Below are 15,905 nucleotides of genomic sequence, written 5' to 3'. Positions count from 1 at the left end.
TGGCTACACATAATTCGGGTTTGTTTTCCCATTATTTATGCCTCTAAATATACATGTGAGGCTCAATGTGATTGAACTGTGATGGTAGCACAGGTAAAAGTCTCTGTTCTTAGCTCCCAGAAGAGATATTAGCCGTTCTGTCAAATACTCTAGTTTCTTATAAATCAGAAAAAAGTCCACTGTGCCACACCAGGCTCTACCTTCTGTTTTACTTGGACAATGAAGGGTAGTGATAAGGCCCAGCATCAAGTAACATTAATCCAAAAGAAATTCAATTAATATACGATGTTTAAAATGTGTGAATGCAAAAACAAGCCCTGCATTATGGAAGGTCTTGTGGGAAAATTCAAATACCTGGCTACAAGACTGAAGACATCACATTCAATCTCATCTTTTTATCAGCTTGAAACACAATCACTTTAAAAATAACTCAAAAATTACAGGACTGACTAGAACGAGGAGATCATGGCACTGTAAACTAAGTAAAAATGTACACTTCCATCCATTTTTCCATCCATTACGAAACTTGCTAAATCCATTTCAAGGGCAGAGCACTGACAGGTACCAGCAGTATACAATTGTAGAGCGCTTGTAAATATAACCCAATTTTTATCTATGAATATAACCTCAAATACTGCACAAGTCACACAATACGGCAAGCACCTTGCATCACACACCATAGACTGGGCTTAAGAACTTCTACTTACACCTCTGATTCATCCCAGGAAATACAGGTGTAGTTTGTGGTACCCTGTGAAGAAGAGGCAAAGGAATCAGTCTTCATTTCATGTAGCACTTTTCATAAGCCCCACAAGGCACTTTTCAAAGTTCAAATGCAAAATACATGAGCCTATTGGACACTCAGAGCACCTGACTGATATAGTGGTGAAAATGCAGCCTTTAAAAGACGGGTTCAGAAAACAGAAAATCTATTACTAAACTATTTCAGTTCAGAAGACACACTTAAATTATTACTCTTCTGCAGTAGTAGCCCCTTAAATACTATCATCCAACCTGATTACCTTGGTATAATTATCTTTATTGTATAGTTTTAACCCTTCTAATTCAAAAGAGATTTCTTTCAAAGAGGCAAAATAAAGAGCCTCTCCTACTACTAAGTCTGCTTTTGCTAATTCAATGGACTGCAACATGTCAGGTGTTTCTGTCACTGAAATATTACGTATTGGGCTTTCTTGGTGATATACTTGAGTGATTCTGCTTTCTTTTCTCCAGAACCGATACAATTATTGATCAGACATGACTTCCATGATGTTGCTAGCTTTTGACTGTTGCTGCTGGGCTGTAGGACTTGTTTTGGTGACATTTAGTCTTACACTCCTACTTTGGTATTTTTCATTTCAGTAGCCATCCTTGGAACATCAAATGCCAGGTACCACAGCTATTAGCATCAGTGACATAATCCAGTTTAAAAAAAAATAGTAACCATTCCACTGTGGTGAAAATAATAATGTGAAATGCAAAAATGTCACAAGTGGGAATTAGGGCACAGATTCTGTTCAAAATATCACCAGGTTTTACTTTGCCCTTAAGTCAGTAAGGTTTTTTTTTTTTGGAACCCAAACAAGCGCTATCTTCCTTCTTGCCCTTTAATTGTTTCAGTTCTCATGTTTGCAGACAGAAATGAGTACACCTTGCAATTTATGCATCCTTTTATTGTTGGGAATATGGCGTATTGCTTAAGACATGCATGTGCAGAATACTAATCAGCTTTGCACAGTATACTATTTCAACAGACCTAATTGCTTGTGGGACATGCTGTGTCACATGGATGCATGTAAGTTATCTGTGCACATATTTATCTGTGTTCAAGGTTGAGATACTGAGTTGACAACTATCCCCAAAAACGTTTAACAGGAGCAGAGTAATATTAATAAGCATGAAGATATTTTCATTTTCACTTTCATTGAAGGATAAAAAAAAACCAAAGAAATAAACTTACATTATAAAGATGGGAAAACTCGATCTCCAGAGGAATAGGCAGGCTGCTTGGAGTTGGCTTGACAGTCACTGTGACAACCTTTGAGTTTAGAATTGTGCTGTTTCTGTCCAAAAAGAAGATCAATAATTTAATGTTCTAATATTAAGCCAAACTGCCCTGTCATCCTCAAACAGGAAAGGTTTTTGTAAAATGTCAAATATGACCATTCCAGAAGTCACCTTGAAAACTATTCTCTCATACACAGGCTGATGAAAGATTCAGTACTTTAGATCAGGCATGCATGCAGATAATTATGTGCCTGCCACTGCTTCTTTCTCTCTTGAGCTAATGCAGACACTGTAAATCAAACCAACCCAAACACGACCTGATGAGATATTTACCAGTTAGAAACATTTTTGTTACGGTACATTAATTACAAGTAAAATTTGTTTAATTGAAGTCATACAGAAAATGAACCTAATTATATAATCATTTAACTCTGACAAATCCAATACAGACTAAGAACTTTTGCAGCCAGTCATTGCACAATTAGTTCATACATGAGTTCAGTTTTATGATTAATGTTCTTAAAGTAAACATTAAAAATAGAAGGGCTTCAGTTTTAGGACAGAGAAGATCATACACACAAAACCAATTGGTGTTTAAAGGTGACAGGTAACCGGACACTTTAATTTATTTAGCAGTATTCAATGCTAGGAAAAGAGTACCATCTAAGAGAGCATAATTAAACACAACTTTTGGTACATTTCAGTGTTCATTCTGTCGGAGTAGAGTCTGCTCAAACAAACCAAATGTATTTCAAATAATATAATATAATATAATATAATATAATATAATATAATATAATATAATATAATATAATATAATATAATATAATATAATATAATATATGACTGCAGGATGGAAAAATGATTAGCACTACTGGCATCTCCAGCCTAGTGGGGTCAAAATCAGCACTGTATTCTGGAAGATTCTGCCTTGACAAAATTATTTTGGTATCTTTATTCTTGTCAATCAAGGCTTATTCATTAATACATGTATTGCATATGCAAACATCATTCAGTTTTGCTCAGTATATTATTTGATCAAACCTAATTACTTGCAGGACAGATTGCATCATATGAATGTTACGAATGTATGTAGCCTATCTGTGTACATATTTATCAATGCACAAGCAACAAAGCCCATTGTTCAGCCTACTTTGCCCAGCTTACAACTAGATTTCTATGATAATCCTTTTACATGCACTTTTTAATGTTTAGGATGAGTTACTGAGTTGAACAGTATTCCCCCAAACCAAATATACTTCTCTTTTTCTTTTTTTCCCAAAGAACTAGGGGGCCCTGCCCCCTGCTCGCTTCGCTCGCCAACCCCCGGGTGGCCGCTTCACACTAGCTACTTCGTGGCTCTGCCACTCGCGTATGGGAAAGCAGATGTAAAATTTAAACAGATTGTTATTTTCATGAGAATTGCTACATATGCATAATAGACCTAAATATTTCAAAGTACAGCGAGTAATTAGACAACGCAACGTATAACTGCTTGTGAGTAAATATCATTTCTTTCTCTCTAATAAATAAACAACTTTTTTGAATGTTTGTCCCTGTGATTTGTTAATTGTCATAGCAAAAGCTATTCTAACAGGAAACTGTAAACGTTTTAATACGAATGGCATATCAAGATCTCCTTTGGTGTCTAATGTTTTCCTACATTATCTTCTTGTCACCTGTTAAAATTTTACATGTCAGAATTGTCCAACCAATTTTGAATACAACTAATCTTGTCCTACTGCATAGCCCAACACTCATAAATAAATTACGCAATAACATTACGATACATCCTTCTTTCAACAGTAATTCGGCCGGTGGAAGACCGGACAGTGTTAACGGTTTTAGATATTCTACGGGATACTGTAAGGTGATGTTTTCATCTTCCACACAATCACCACCAACTCTTTCAGCACAGTCTATTGATATGCATTTAACCAATTTGCTGTGTAACCAATTGACAATTTTCACGTAAATTCATTTAACTTCATCGTTTCTTGGTGCTAGGATTGCCTATGTACTCATTTCTTCTGTTAATAACCCTTCGGGATGAAATTCTTCATTAACATTTGGAGATAATAAGTCTTCTTTTATTGGGAACTTAAAGTGAGGAAAATGTAAAAATTTATAAGAGCTGAGAGCTCAGGAACTGTGTCTGACAAAAACATTCACACGAATGAGAGGTGAGAGGACCGTGGGTGTGTTAACTGTTAACTGTTAGCTGTAAATGGATGAGAGAAGGGTGGGACTTGATTAAATCTTTCGGCAATAGTCTTGTCTTGTGGGACTTCAAAAAAACTCTTGGAAATAGTCTTGTCTTGTCTCGATATTTTTTTTTATAATAGAGCGATAGGTTCACAGTCTAGCTAAGCAAATGTATTTAAAATATGGAATGTAATGAAAAACCCTAGGTAAAATATTTTAATTTCAAATAGGGACAAAAGGTTTTCCTTACCTTTGCAAAGCAAGAATGCCTCCTAGGTTCTTGTACAAAACAATACCAACCACGTAAATTGAGGTGTCGTCTGCCTCTGAAAAAATAATGATATCATAGTGAATTAAAGTTTCAAATTATCTTGTAAATCCATGTTAATCTGAACAGAGAATAAGAGTTTAATATGGCAGAATCAGAACCAAAACAAAGTGGCCCAGCCGAGTGTGTCAGAAGTCACATTCGTGTCTATACACTTATTCACACTAGGCTGATTTTGGAATTTATTTGGAAATAAATTATACATGAGGACAAAGAACCAGAGAACCTACAAAAACAACAACAACAACAATAATAATAAATAATAATAATAATAATAATAATAATAATAATAATGTAATTCTAAACAAGATAAGTGGATTAGCATATTAATGGTTGGTTGAAAAATAAAAACAGACAAAAGCTCAGATAAATCAAGGTGAAAGACAAGGGGAAACGTATTATCACTGAATTGAATCCATTTGCTACTTTACATTTTAGCTGAAAGAAAGCAGTCTAAAGAAAAAGGAAGAGTGTAATAATTACTGCTTGATTAAACACAATACATGTCACAACTCTTCATGCCTTTATTTATAAAAGTTTAGGAGTCTCCGTGAATTTACTCTTTGTTGGCATGAAATTTGGAAACCTTGTGAACCTTTTCTTCAAGCCAAAGCTTCAATTTTGTCCAAATCCAAGACACACAATTAAAAAACATATAAGAATCAAATGATTGTGAGGTTACTGTGGCATTCGCCCAATTCAGTGAATGAATAAAGTTCCAGTTTTTAAGAGGTAGAGAGGGGAAAAGAAATGCCCCTTGCTTTAAAGTCACATTCTGACCGGAGGCTGTATACTGAATGAGATGCCAGAGAGTCAGACAAGCATCTGGTGTAATCTCTTCACATATCTTTTTATGAGATTTCATCTCCTGTTCATTTTATTGATTCCTGCTTCAAGCTGGAGACATTTTTTTAAAACTCTGAATAAAAAGCAAGAATCTCAAACATCAGCTAAAAGATTTGAATGCAAATGAAACAGATGGCCATGCTATGAAGGGACACTTGCCATCTTGGTGAGGAATGTATTATTATAGAGTTTTTTTCTTTTTATTTGTGAACACTTGGACTGGTTTCTTCGGCTGCCACATAAAGATTTTGAAATGTGTCAACGTCTCTTCAAATAGCCGCAAATATAAGATGTTGTATCCTGCCCTAGTTGTGACACCTTCTCTCATGATCCATCAACATATTCCTTTAGTGTTTCACAAAGTAAATCACCATACTGATAACATGAAAATGGAAACAAATGAAGAATCCTGTACACTAAGGTTATGCTGTTTTGTTTCTCAAATGACCACCAGTAGATATTATAGTAACACGATGGGCCAAAGCTGTTATTTTCCTCTGCAGGCTATAGGACTGGAAATCAAACCAGAAGGCTGTCCTGTTTCTGCCTGCTTGAACCCAAGAAACTCATGTGAACTTACTGCCTTTCAGTTTAAAAAATGCATGTAAACCAATGCAATGTGCACACTTTTCAAGTATGGATAGAAAACATCTGGCAGACCAACCACAACAATATCAATAATAATAACACAGCGACACAATGGAAACACAATGGTTAGTACTGCTATTCACAGTCATAGAGCTTTGTGTTGAAATACCAGTTTGTTCAATTCACGCCAAATTATATGTAGACTTTAAATTGTCCACATATAAGTTAGCATCCCCTCTAAGGGGCTACTGCACTGTCCAGTGTTGCCTCTTGTCTTGCTTTGAATGCTGGTAGATTAATCTGTGACCGCTGCTCAAATTAACCAGATTAAGCAGTGTCAATAGTGGGTGAATGTAAAGATAAAAATTTGATGTTTGAAGGGGGTTAAAGTTCCTTATACTGGCAAAATCTGATGTTTTGACCTATAACATTAGTCTTTGTTTCACTCAAGTGGCATTATGGGTGTAGTGTATTTAGGCATTCAGGCACTATTCTGATGCTTTTCTTAATCCTTTATAGCAGCCTTGTACTCATAGTGTTTAATGAATGGCTCCTCAGTGGAACTCTAAAGTTTGGGACACTCTGAAAGTGTTTCTCCATGGTGTCCATGTCTACTATATTTATTTGAATATTTACAGTTGTATATTGTTCTTTTATCATTATTATTATTGTGTTTTTTTTAATTAAAAGGTCTTGTCATTATGTATGTTATTAAATAAGAAAACATTCTCAAATATACCTAATTCAATGCAGCTTCACAAGGGATGGTACCAACCCTGGCAGAACTGGGTAAAAGGCAGGCCTCAACCCTTAATGGAGCATCAGTCCATCACAGAGGCCATTCCTGTGAACACACACCCACACACACACACACACACACACACGCACAGGGACAATCTGAAGTTGCCAATTAACCCGCATGCAATAGAGAAGCTCAAGGTACCCAAAACATGCAGCACAAGGAGAATGTGCTGACACCACAGACAAAACAACCAGACTGATGTATTTCTGATGCTGTATTGTACCATCCGACTCTTTGTGTCATTACAGTGTTATTACAGCTTTTCTTTTCTGGTTGCTTAGATATGTTGATCACACCAGTGGTTCACATAGTCAGGTCAACACAACATATGAGCAAAACCACAAATTGTTTTGCCCAATAGTGTTATAATTCTCATTGTATGTACAGTACATAAGTCTCAAATGTTAAAGAACTTTTGCACAACATTAGACACAGTAGTCATCTGATAATACAAAAATACATTTGAAGCATCAGGTCAAACACAATCACCATGCAATGTCCCCGCGTGCTAACAGCCAATTCTGAAACACAGCCTCAAATTCGCCCAGCCTTGCATTGAATTACCCCACGTCTTACAAATCTTTCTCTAAACTAATCAGCACATACATGCACATAAATGGGGTTTCTGGGTTTTGTGACTTTATTTTACATGGAAAATAATATGCAACTTACAACCTCAAAGTCAAAGAGGACAGGGAGCATGACAGGACGAAGACTTCATGCTCACGGTCTTCTAAGAAGATGACACAGAACAGAGGTTTCCAATGAAATTCCATCATAGACCATGTCATAAATCAAGGACATCCTATGTGTGATTCTGCTTTAAGGGTGCAGTTGAATGTTCCACATTCATTTCTGGCATCGATTATTTGGATATTCCAAAGGAAGAATTGGTAAGATGCCCAAGAAAGATTTGTACCCATGTATAATACATAAATTAACTGAGTTTGACACACATATACAAACAATATACATCAATATTGTTTTGCTTCCCAAAGGTGTCTGCTCACTGCCTTTATAGATTTGAAAGAAGACTCCCAGCTGGCGAACAAGACAAGACACTCACTGATGAACAAGAAGCAGCAATTGTTCAGATGGTGCTGGAGAACAATGCCATAAGTGTATGTGAAACACAGATGGCTGTCTTAACGGGCATCACAATATTGCACAACATTCATAGTATACTATTGATCGGGTCTTGAAACATAACAATGTAAATATGAAACAAATCTACAGTATGCTCTTACTGCTTGAAATGTAAAAAAATGACTTGCATTACAGGGAAAATGTGTTCTTGTTCTTGCATTTCACTCTGTTGGACCATCCGTGTACATACTGATGATTTTAGCTGTAGGCAGTAGTTTAAGGGTAGATTACAGTAAGTGGCCTGTAGCATTGCACTAGTAAGAAACAAGCACTGCTATGAAAACTGACCACTGTTTGTATGACACCTCCATGAGCAGATGTTCTTAGTTGCTGTTACTTTTTATTTTACTGATGCCTTTATCCAAGGCATCTTATAACATGCCAGTGATGCAATTGGAACACAGGCAGATCAAGTGGCTTGCTTATGGTTATACAGTGTCAGTAGCAGGATTTGAACCCACAACCAAAAGCTTAAAAAAGTCCAAAGCTTAAACCAGTATGACACACTGCCTGCCTGTGATTAACCAATGATTATTTGGACATATTACTGTTGTGATGCCCGTGTATTACTGTTTGAGTGTGTTATGCAGTTTTACAGCAGGCATTTATGTTATGATTAGAGGAATTGATTTAGCAGTGAAAATCAAGAGTTTAGCAGAACACGGTATGGTTTCTCAGGCCATGTTGACTGTGTTCAGAATGTGGCTATTGTATTGAACACTGTGGTTAACCAAATGAGAAAAATTGTTATTACAAAATATATGATAAACATTGATTGATTCTATTTACCTGGCGCCCCTGTGGAGAAAATGCTCTTGGACACTGTGACTTTGTCCTCGGAGTTCCTTGCCCAGTCCACCATCCCTCGCCAGCCTTTCATCGGGAAGCTGATGTCAGTAGCGCCATTTGCCGACCGCTTATGGATACTTAGCACTGAGTGTCAAAAAGGGTGCGGAAGGGAAGTAAAGAGGATCACATAAAAAGATATTGGGTGGAGACAATCAATAAAATTGCATTATATAAACAGCAAGAAGGCCAAAAAAGCAACAGAATGTGAGGGGAAAAATGGAACAGAAAAAATAGGGGTACAAAAACAAAATCTTTTCAAAGTGAAGGTAAAGAAAGGAAGTGAAAAGAAAGAAAGAGAAAAGCATTAGAAGGATAAAGAGAAGAGTCACATGTTTAGGGATACAGCAAATCGAAGCAGAAAGAAAGAAAGAAAGAAAGAAAGAAAGAAAGAAAGAAAGAAAGAAAGAAAGAAAGAAGAACATATACCAAAAGTGAATACAGATGACAAAATAAAGAAATGAAAGTATGTAGGTAGAGAGAAAGGAGAGGAATGAGATGTGTGGATGGAGATGGCCACCATAGATACCATAGTATTCCAGTATGAGAACAGTCATGTTAAGGTGTGTGTAATGAGACTTTTTCAGTAAAATATTGACATTTGGGACCTCCAGTGCTACCTGCTGTGCCACAGAACACAGTCCTTCTTTTAAATATACAGGCTGTTTTACATTGCACAGGCAGATCCTTCTGAATTGTTGCATGCTTATAATTTCTGGCAGTCATATACATTACTGGCCTTAAATTGTAAAGCAATAGTTCCAGTTTTTGCAATTTTTGCATTATTATTATTATTATTATTATTATTATTATTAATAATAACAATAATAATAATAATAATAACAATAATAATAATAATAATAATACACACAGAGGCACCTGCTGTGCAAAGTCAGATTTCTCCAAGACATTTTGCCCTGAGCCTAACACAACTTCAGGTTAATTATTACAAGCTCTTCACCAAAAAAAAAGAAGAAGAAGAAAAGAAATATTTTCCTTTGGACACTTACGTTGCTTAGCAACTTCAAAAGAAAAAAAAAGTGAAGGAGAATTACAAGTGAAACAACATCATTTCTAAGCACCTCATCCTGCTAAAATTTAGCCTTGATTAGCTATCAAATGGAGAGGCAGCTAAGAAATTAAATGGGAAAAGGAAGAACAGTGTGTATTCCTTTTTGCTCAACAATCAGGATGACATCGATCAAGGAGAAGAGGATGGAGTTGTTTAGATAAAGCTAGGCTGTGATCATCATTCAATCATTTCTTCTTTTCTTTACTTAGCTTATTTATTTTAGCATATGCCATTGCATAATTAAAATACTGTATTAGATCTAAAAATTGCATGTCTTCTTAATTTCTAAATTTGAAGTTATTTTGTTTTAAGAAAATTTGGGAAGTGCTCTTTTCTAGCAAATTATGAGGAATACTAAATAAAATAAATATAAAATTGATTTGTATTTACACAAGAGAGACAGAGAGAAATGACATGGAAAATTCCCTGCCCCTTTGAGAGATATCTCAGTGAGGCAAGAAGCACCATCAGGCACCCTGTGCTTGGGTTCGACAGTATGAATTAATTTTGATGGTTCCTGCTTTTGTACTGATTAAAAAGAAATAGCTTATATACCTCATGCTGTTAAAAATAGCATTTAGTTATTTATCAGGTCACCCCAAAAAAGATAGCAGTGCATCATTAGCACTATTATGTGACATATGGCAGAGTGATGCATGGCATTTCGGGTAATATGAGTATGTTTAGATGTTTGTGACGGCCAGGGTTGGTTGCATCTGCCCTAACGTCCGAGAGTCATGTCCGAGGATGAGCCGGGCAAGGTGGAGACATGGAACAATAAGAGTAGGTGAAAGTCTGCTTAGAGCTTCTATTTAAAAATAAATGTCCTAAAAATCAAATAAAATGTAGTGCAAAGGACTTCAAATAAATAAGTCAGTAAATGCTCCAGTAAAAACGGTGTCATTGGTGGAGGTTTAAACACTAATAAATAAATCCAAACAGGTTAAAATCCAAGGTTAAAACACACAGGATTTGTCTCTTTAAAACCAGCAAGAGCCTTTTGTACCTCCTTTTAAAACTAACATCTCCTCTGCTCTACATTTACGATTTCCTCAGCACAAGGAGATGTCCTCCAACAGGTGCAGACATCCCTTAAACTGGCTCAAGATCCTCGTCGCCATCCCTTGGGCTTCTGTGGGGATCCTGTCAGCCCTGCTCCTTTCTCCCACATCCATTCTCTGCTGTGTTTGGTAGCCCACTTGAAGAATTTGGTCTGTCCTGCTCCTTGAGTACTTAGCTGGAGTGACCATGACCCTTAAGCACTGTCCACTCATTCCTACTTGGGCCTCCCCTTCACAGTACTGGCTCCACCATGACCCTGCCTCTTTACTTTTTCTTTTCTCTTTCTCCTTTAACTTAGGGACCTGTCTTCTTTCTTTTTCGATCTCTCCCTAACTTGCTCAAGCTCCCTTTAATCTCCGTGGACACAGGTGCCTTAATTATAGACCTCCGAGCACTAATGAGGAAATCGGCCAAAACACACACATCTACACATGATTGTGGGCTCACCAATTGCCCCAATCACACCCCAGTTCTGCTCCGACCCAATACCATATGCACCTACACCCACATGGAACCTCAGTGCACCTTTATGTTTTTTTTTTATTGTAGACCCCATCCCATCTTACACTGCTGCATGTAATTCAAGCACTGTTGCATTTTTAATATACAGACTCCCTAAGTAGAGACTGAATGTGCAGCGAACACCAAACCGCATCTTTTCAGACATATAAAAATATGCTGTTAGGCTAAATATCCTGACCACCAAAACCATTCACTCCCATCCATTAGGAACAATGTATTACAAATGTATGGAATAACTCCAAGACAAAAATCATCTGTGCTTCTAAAACCACTTGGCAGAAGGATATCAGTTCACATCATAGAAATTCAAATTCTGATACTGCACAAATGCTGCTAAATTAATGGAAACTTGCCAAGTTAAGCAATTTGAACATCTGGCTTCCAGCACATATTAAACTGCAGTAGTTTTAAGTTTACTTTGCACAAGTGGTACTTTGAAATAAATCACATAAATGGTCAGGCCCTCTACTGAGCAAAGAGGTACTTCATCATCACAGAAGACGTTATTCTAACAATAAAGGGAAAAACTTAATGTGATATTAGCAATTTTAGGAATGAACTCCCGTATAGATAGATAGATAGATAGATAGATAGATAGATAGATAGATAGATAGATAGATAGATAGATAGATAGATAGATAGATAGATAGATAGATAGATAGATAGATAGATAGATAGATAGATAGATAGATAGATAGATAGCAAAGCTGAAGACTGTTTATCACCTCAGAAAAGTTGTAATATCAATGAGTATAATCTAGGCAAGTCATTAAATTCTATTCAGTAATGGAAACAGAAAAATGAGTGCTTGTTTCTTGTAAATTAAAGCAGAAATATTGCAAGTGATCTGGGAAGCCTCCATTAGGATAGCCTGCTGGACCTGATTTCAGAATTACTGTGCACACAGCCATACTGCATATATCCAAAGAGGTTCAGCTCTCTATTGTTATGGACTGTCAGTGATACAGGAAGATTAAACTGCCACAGCTTTTAAGGTCTAATTGATTAAGATAAATGGAATGCTTTTAATGTGAAATAGAACTTCATTCTTAAGCCATCTCAGTTCAGTTTAATTGACTTTGACAGCATTGAGAGCATAGCTCATCTATCTATCTATCTATCTATCTATCTATCTATCTATCTATCTATCTATCTATCTATCTATCTATCTATCTATCTATCTATCTATCTATCTATCTATCTATCTATCTATCTATCTATCTATCTATCTATCTATCTATCTATCTATCTATCTAGCTAGCTATCTATCTATCTATCTATCTATCTATCTATCTATCTATCTATCTATCTATCTATCTATCTATCTATCTATCTATCTATCTATCTATCTATCTATCTATCTATCTATCTATCTATCTATCTGTCTTAAGGTGAGTCTTAAGGTGTGATACCTAGAAGTATATTCTGTTTTATTTTTTTAAGAGGATCAGAAAACCAGGCTGTAGTAATCAGGAGTTTATGAAAGCAGAGTGCTGCAGCAGCTGAAATTAGACATTTTTATGACAGCAGATTTAAGTAATGGAAGGCACCTTAAAGTAGCTGCATTGTACCTTTGAAAGTTTCACTGGAGACAGCAAAATGTGTTCTGCTTAAAAATTAAATGATGACAGCTGCTTTTTACTTTCATTTCTCATTTTTCGTCCATTAATGTTTGATAACTTCTTCCTGTAATGCTTACTCTCTAGATGCCAAGTTTAATTAAATTTAGCTTAGTGCTGTTTGGCATGTCTGTGACACCTGGTGTCCTAAACGTTTCCGAATGCAATTTTCTTTGTTAGAATTGAATCAACTTGGCACAGACATGAAGGCATACATTTTTAAATGCTGCAGAAATGTCATTATTATAGAGATCAATGAAAAACATATATTTAAGAAGATTCACAAAATAAGAAACATAAAACTGTAAAAACACATAATCTGTTTTTTTTTAAATAGGAATAAACATTACTTACCTAAATTTTCTGTAACTTGATAAGAATCTTGGAAACCCTTCGTTCGAAATCCAACGACATCAATGAAATCTTCCACGAGACGGAAAAGTTCCTTCACATTAGGGCCCAACTGGAGGACAAAATACAATGAGGTTTTAATCAAGGAACCAGACTGTTGGCAATGGGTCAGTGTGCACTGTATCTAGTGTGTTTCACCGCATGCATCATCACAAGCCTCTGTATAAAGCAAACAAAAATGAAGATGAACACAAACATGGATATTGTGTAGCATAATTTTTTTTTAATTTGGGTCTTTGCTGAAGCATAATACACAAATACAATTGAAAGGAAATAAACTGTACTCATAAAGGGCATCACTTATATTAATTCATACATTTATAATATAGTCATACTGAATAATGCGCTGAAACTTTCTGTCATCACTTCATTAGCTATGTCAGCAAGAGGCATGTTAGACAGAGACGCATGTCAGTCTATTGCATGTGCATCAAATGCATGTACAGTGAAGACATCTGTGGAATTCTTACTTTTCTAATGTGTTTAACTTTAGAGTAGATTTAATATAATGTTTGAAGTATAGTAACAGTGAGTATAACATGAGGATTAAAGTAAGGAATGAATGCATGACTCCATTTTGTGGTGCTTGAAATAGATGAGAATTTGTTGTTATCCAATAACAAACTGAACCAATGACCGTTCCTTAATATACAGACAAAGTCCACTTTGGCATTTTACTGCATAATTAAAAAAAAAAAAAAGGTTTACCTGGGATTGCCAGATTTTGAGTGACATTTATGCATGATTTAATATGGAAAGAGGTTTAGGGTGATGCCTGACCAAAAGACAAATACAGAATTTCTGTGATACCTGGGACACACGTCCAATGTTAGCAAGAAAGCATAAGAAAAAGCATATAGTATTCCAACAGCAAACAACACATGCATGTCAAAAGATCAGAAATGGAAAAACAAACAGACAGACAGATAGATAGATAGATAGATAGATAGATAGATAGATAGATAGATAGATAGATAGATAGATAGATAGATAGATAGATAGATAGATAGATAGATAGATAGATAGATAGATAGATAGATAGATAGATAGATAGATAGATAGATAGATAGATGCTTACTAGTTGTGCCTCCTCCCATCGATCACGGTTCTCTTCGGACAGTAAATTGCTAATAATCTTCACAAAGTTCTTAAAAGAATTAAAAATAAGTTACACATATTATTACCTGTAGTTTTATACTGTTAGCATTTTCAAGATATAATTTCTGTTTAATCTACTACAGAGCCATATGCTGAGGAAAAGTGCAGATGTTCGGAGATAGGAAGGAATCCGATTGTGTGGTTGCAGATCAGACAAGAGACCTTATGGAGGTTAGAAGGGAGTGAATTGTCGATTGATTGATTGATTGATTGATTGATATCATAACAAGTGGTGTGTGGAGATGGTCATGAGGCTGAAGGCTGTTTGGGGCGACCTTCAGTGCTGCAGTTGTAAGTATTGGAAAGTCAGGTGGGATTTACTTGCATCTGTTGGGCTGCTTTTGTTTCATTGGGAGACATAAAATAAGATTATACTTTTTTTTTAATCCGAAGTTACCAACAATATATTTCAACAGCTATAATCATATGTACATGCCACTACTGTGCAGGTACTCCTCTCTTAATGGTTTACTTCAGATTTCAAAATGACAGCAATAGAAGTTCATCAAAAAGCAACTTGCAATTTAATGCCAACTTCCCTCAGTTGCAAAACATGACAACAAAATAAACTACTTTAATATGTATCATTTAAGCATTCAGGTAGATCAGCAGAGGAAACATAGACCCTCACCTCAAGGTCCCCTGCATTGGGGCTATAGTAAGCTTTTCTAAAGATCTCTGTCAGGTTTTTGAGGACATCCATTGTGGCCAGGAGGTCTCCACTGTAACTGGTTCCATCTTGAGAAATCTCCTTCAGGTTTCTGATAACTTCAGACACTCCATCTCCCACCAGACCCCTCTGAGCCTTTGAGAGATGTTCCCTTGTCTGCAGAGGGATGGATACAGGTTACAAATGGCTGGAACTGAGACAACAGGGTTCTCCAGTGGTGACGGCAGCAAATATGCTGCTTTTAGCTGTGTAACATGCATGATGAGTGCCATACTAGATTTATTTACCGGAAAAGTGGAGATATGTTAGAAAAGACAGCAAATCATAAATTAATTTACAATGCGCGTTAAGCTATCAGTCTGGATGATTAATAACTTGCTGTGCATGCACACTAATCTAGGAGCTTTACTGCTAATACAATCACACGGCCCATTCGTCTGGCTAGGTTTAATCATTTTTACTAAGTCACAATAGACAGATCCTAGCACATGCTTTCCTTCCAGTTCCACACGCTGTAATTGGCTTGTCAAGATGAAACAGTCCCTCTAAAAATTTGTCAGCCAAATCTCTGCTTTATTCTTGACCAGCATTTAGAAACTGAAGTGAAAAACTCCAGCACTTAG

General features: G+C 36.2%; 1 protein-coding gene across 10 annotated transcripts in view; it reads right to left on the bottom strand.

Moving 5' to 3' along the window:
- The window catches only part of adgrb1a (adhesion G protein-coupled receptor B1a), a 154,870-nt gene that overhangs the window by 65,721 nt on the left and 73,244 nt on the right, over positions 1–15,905 (bottom strand). For all 10 annotated transcript variants that reach the window (XM_028817484.2, XM_051935831.1, XM_028817487.2 and 7 more), the window contains 7 exons: positions 15,244–15,438; positions 14,533–14,601; positions 13,398–13,506; positions 8,712–8,855; positions 4,463–4,538; positions 1,961–2,063; positions 708–751 (listed from right to left, as the gene is read on the bottom strand). In XM_028817484.2, the coding sequence (XP_028673317.1) occupies positions 708–751; positions 1,961–2,063; positions 4,463–4,538; positions 8,712–8,855; positions 13,398–13,506; positions 14,533–14,601; positions 15,244–15,438 (740 nt within the window). The remainder of the gene's footprint in view (positions 1–707; positions 752–1,960; positions 2,064–4,462; positions 4,539–8,711; positions 8,856–13,397; positions 13,507–14,532; positions 14,602–15,243; positions 15,439–15,905) is intronic.

This window comes from Erpetoichthys calabaricus, chromosome 13 (genome assembly GCF_900747795.2).
Source record: "Erpetoichthys calabaricus chromosome 13, fErpCal1.3, whole genome shotgun sequence".
Taxonomy (NCBI): Eukaryota; Metazoa; Chordata; class Cladistia; order Polypteriformes; family Polypteridae; genus Erpetoichthys; species Erpetoichthys calabaricus.
The sequence above is the reverse complement of the archived record's forward strand: the minus strand, read 5'-3'. Positions and strand labels throughout refer to the sequence as shown.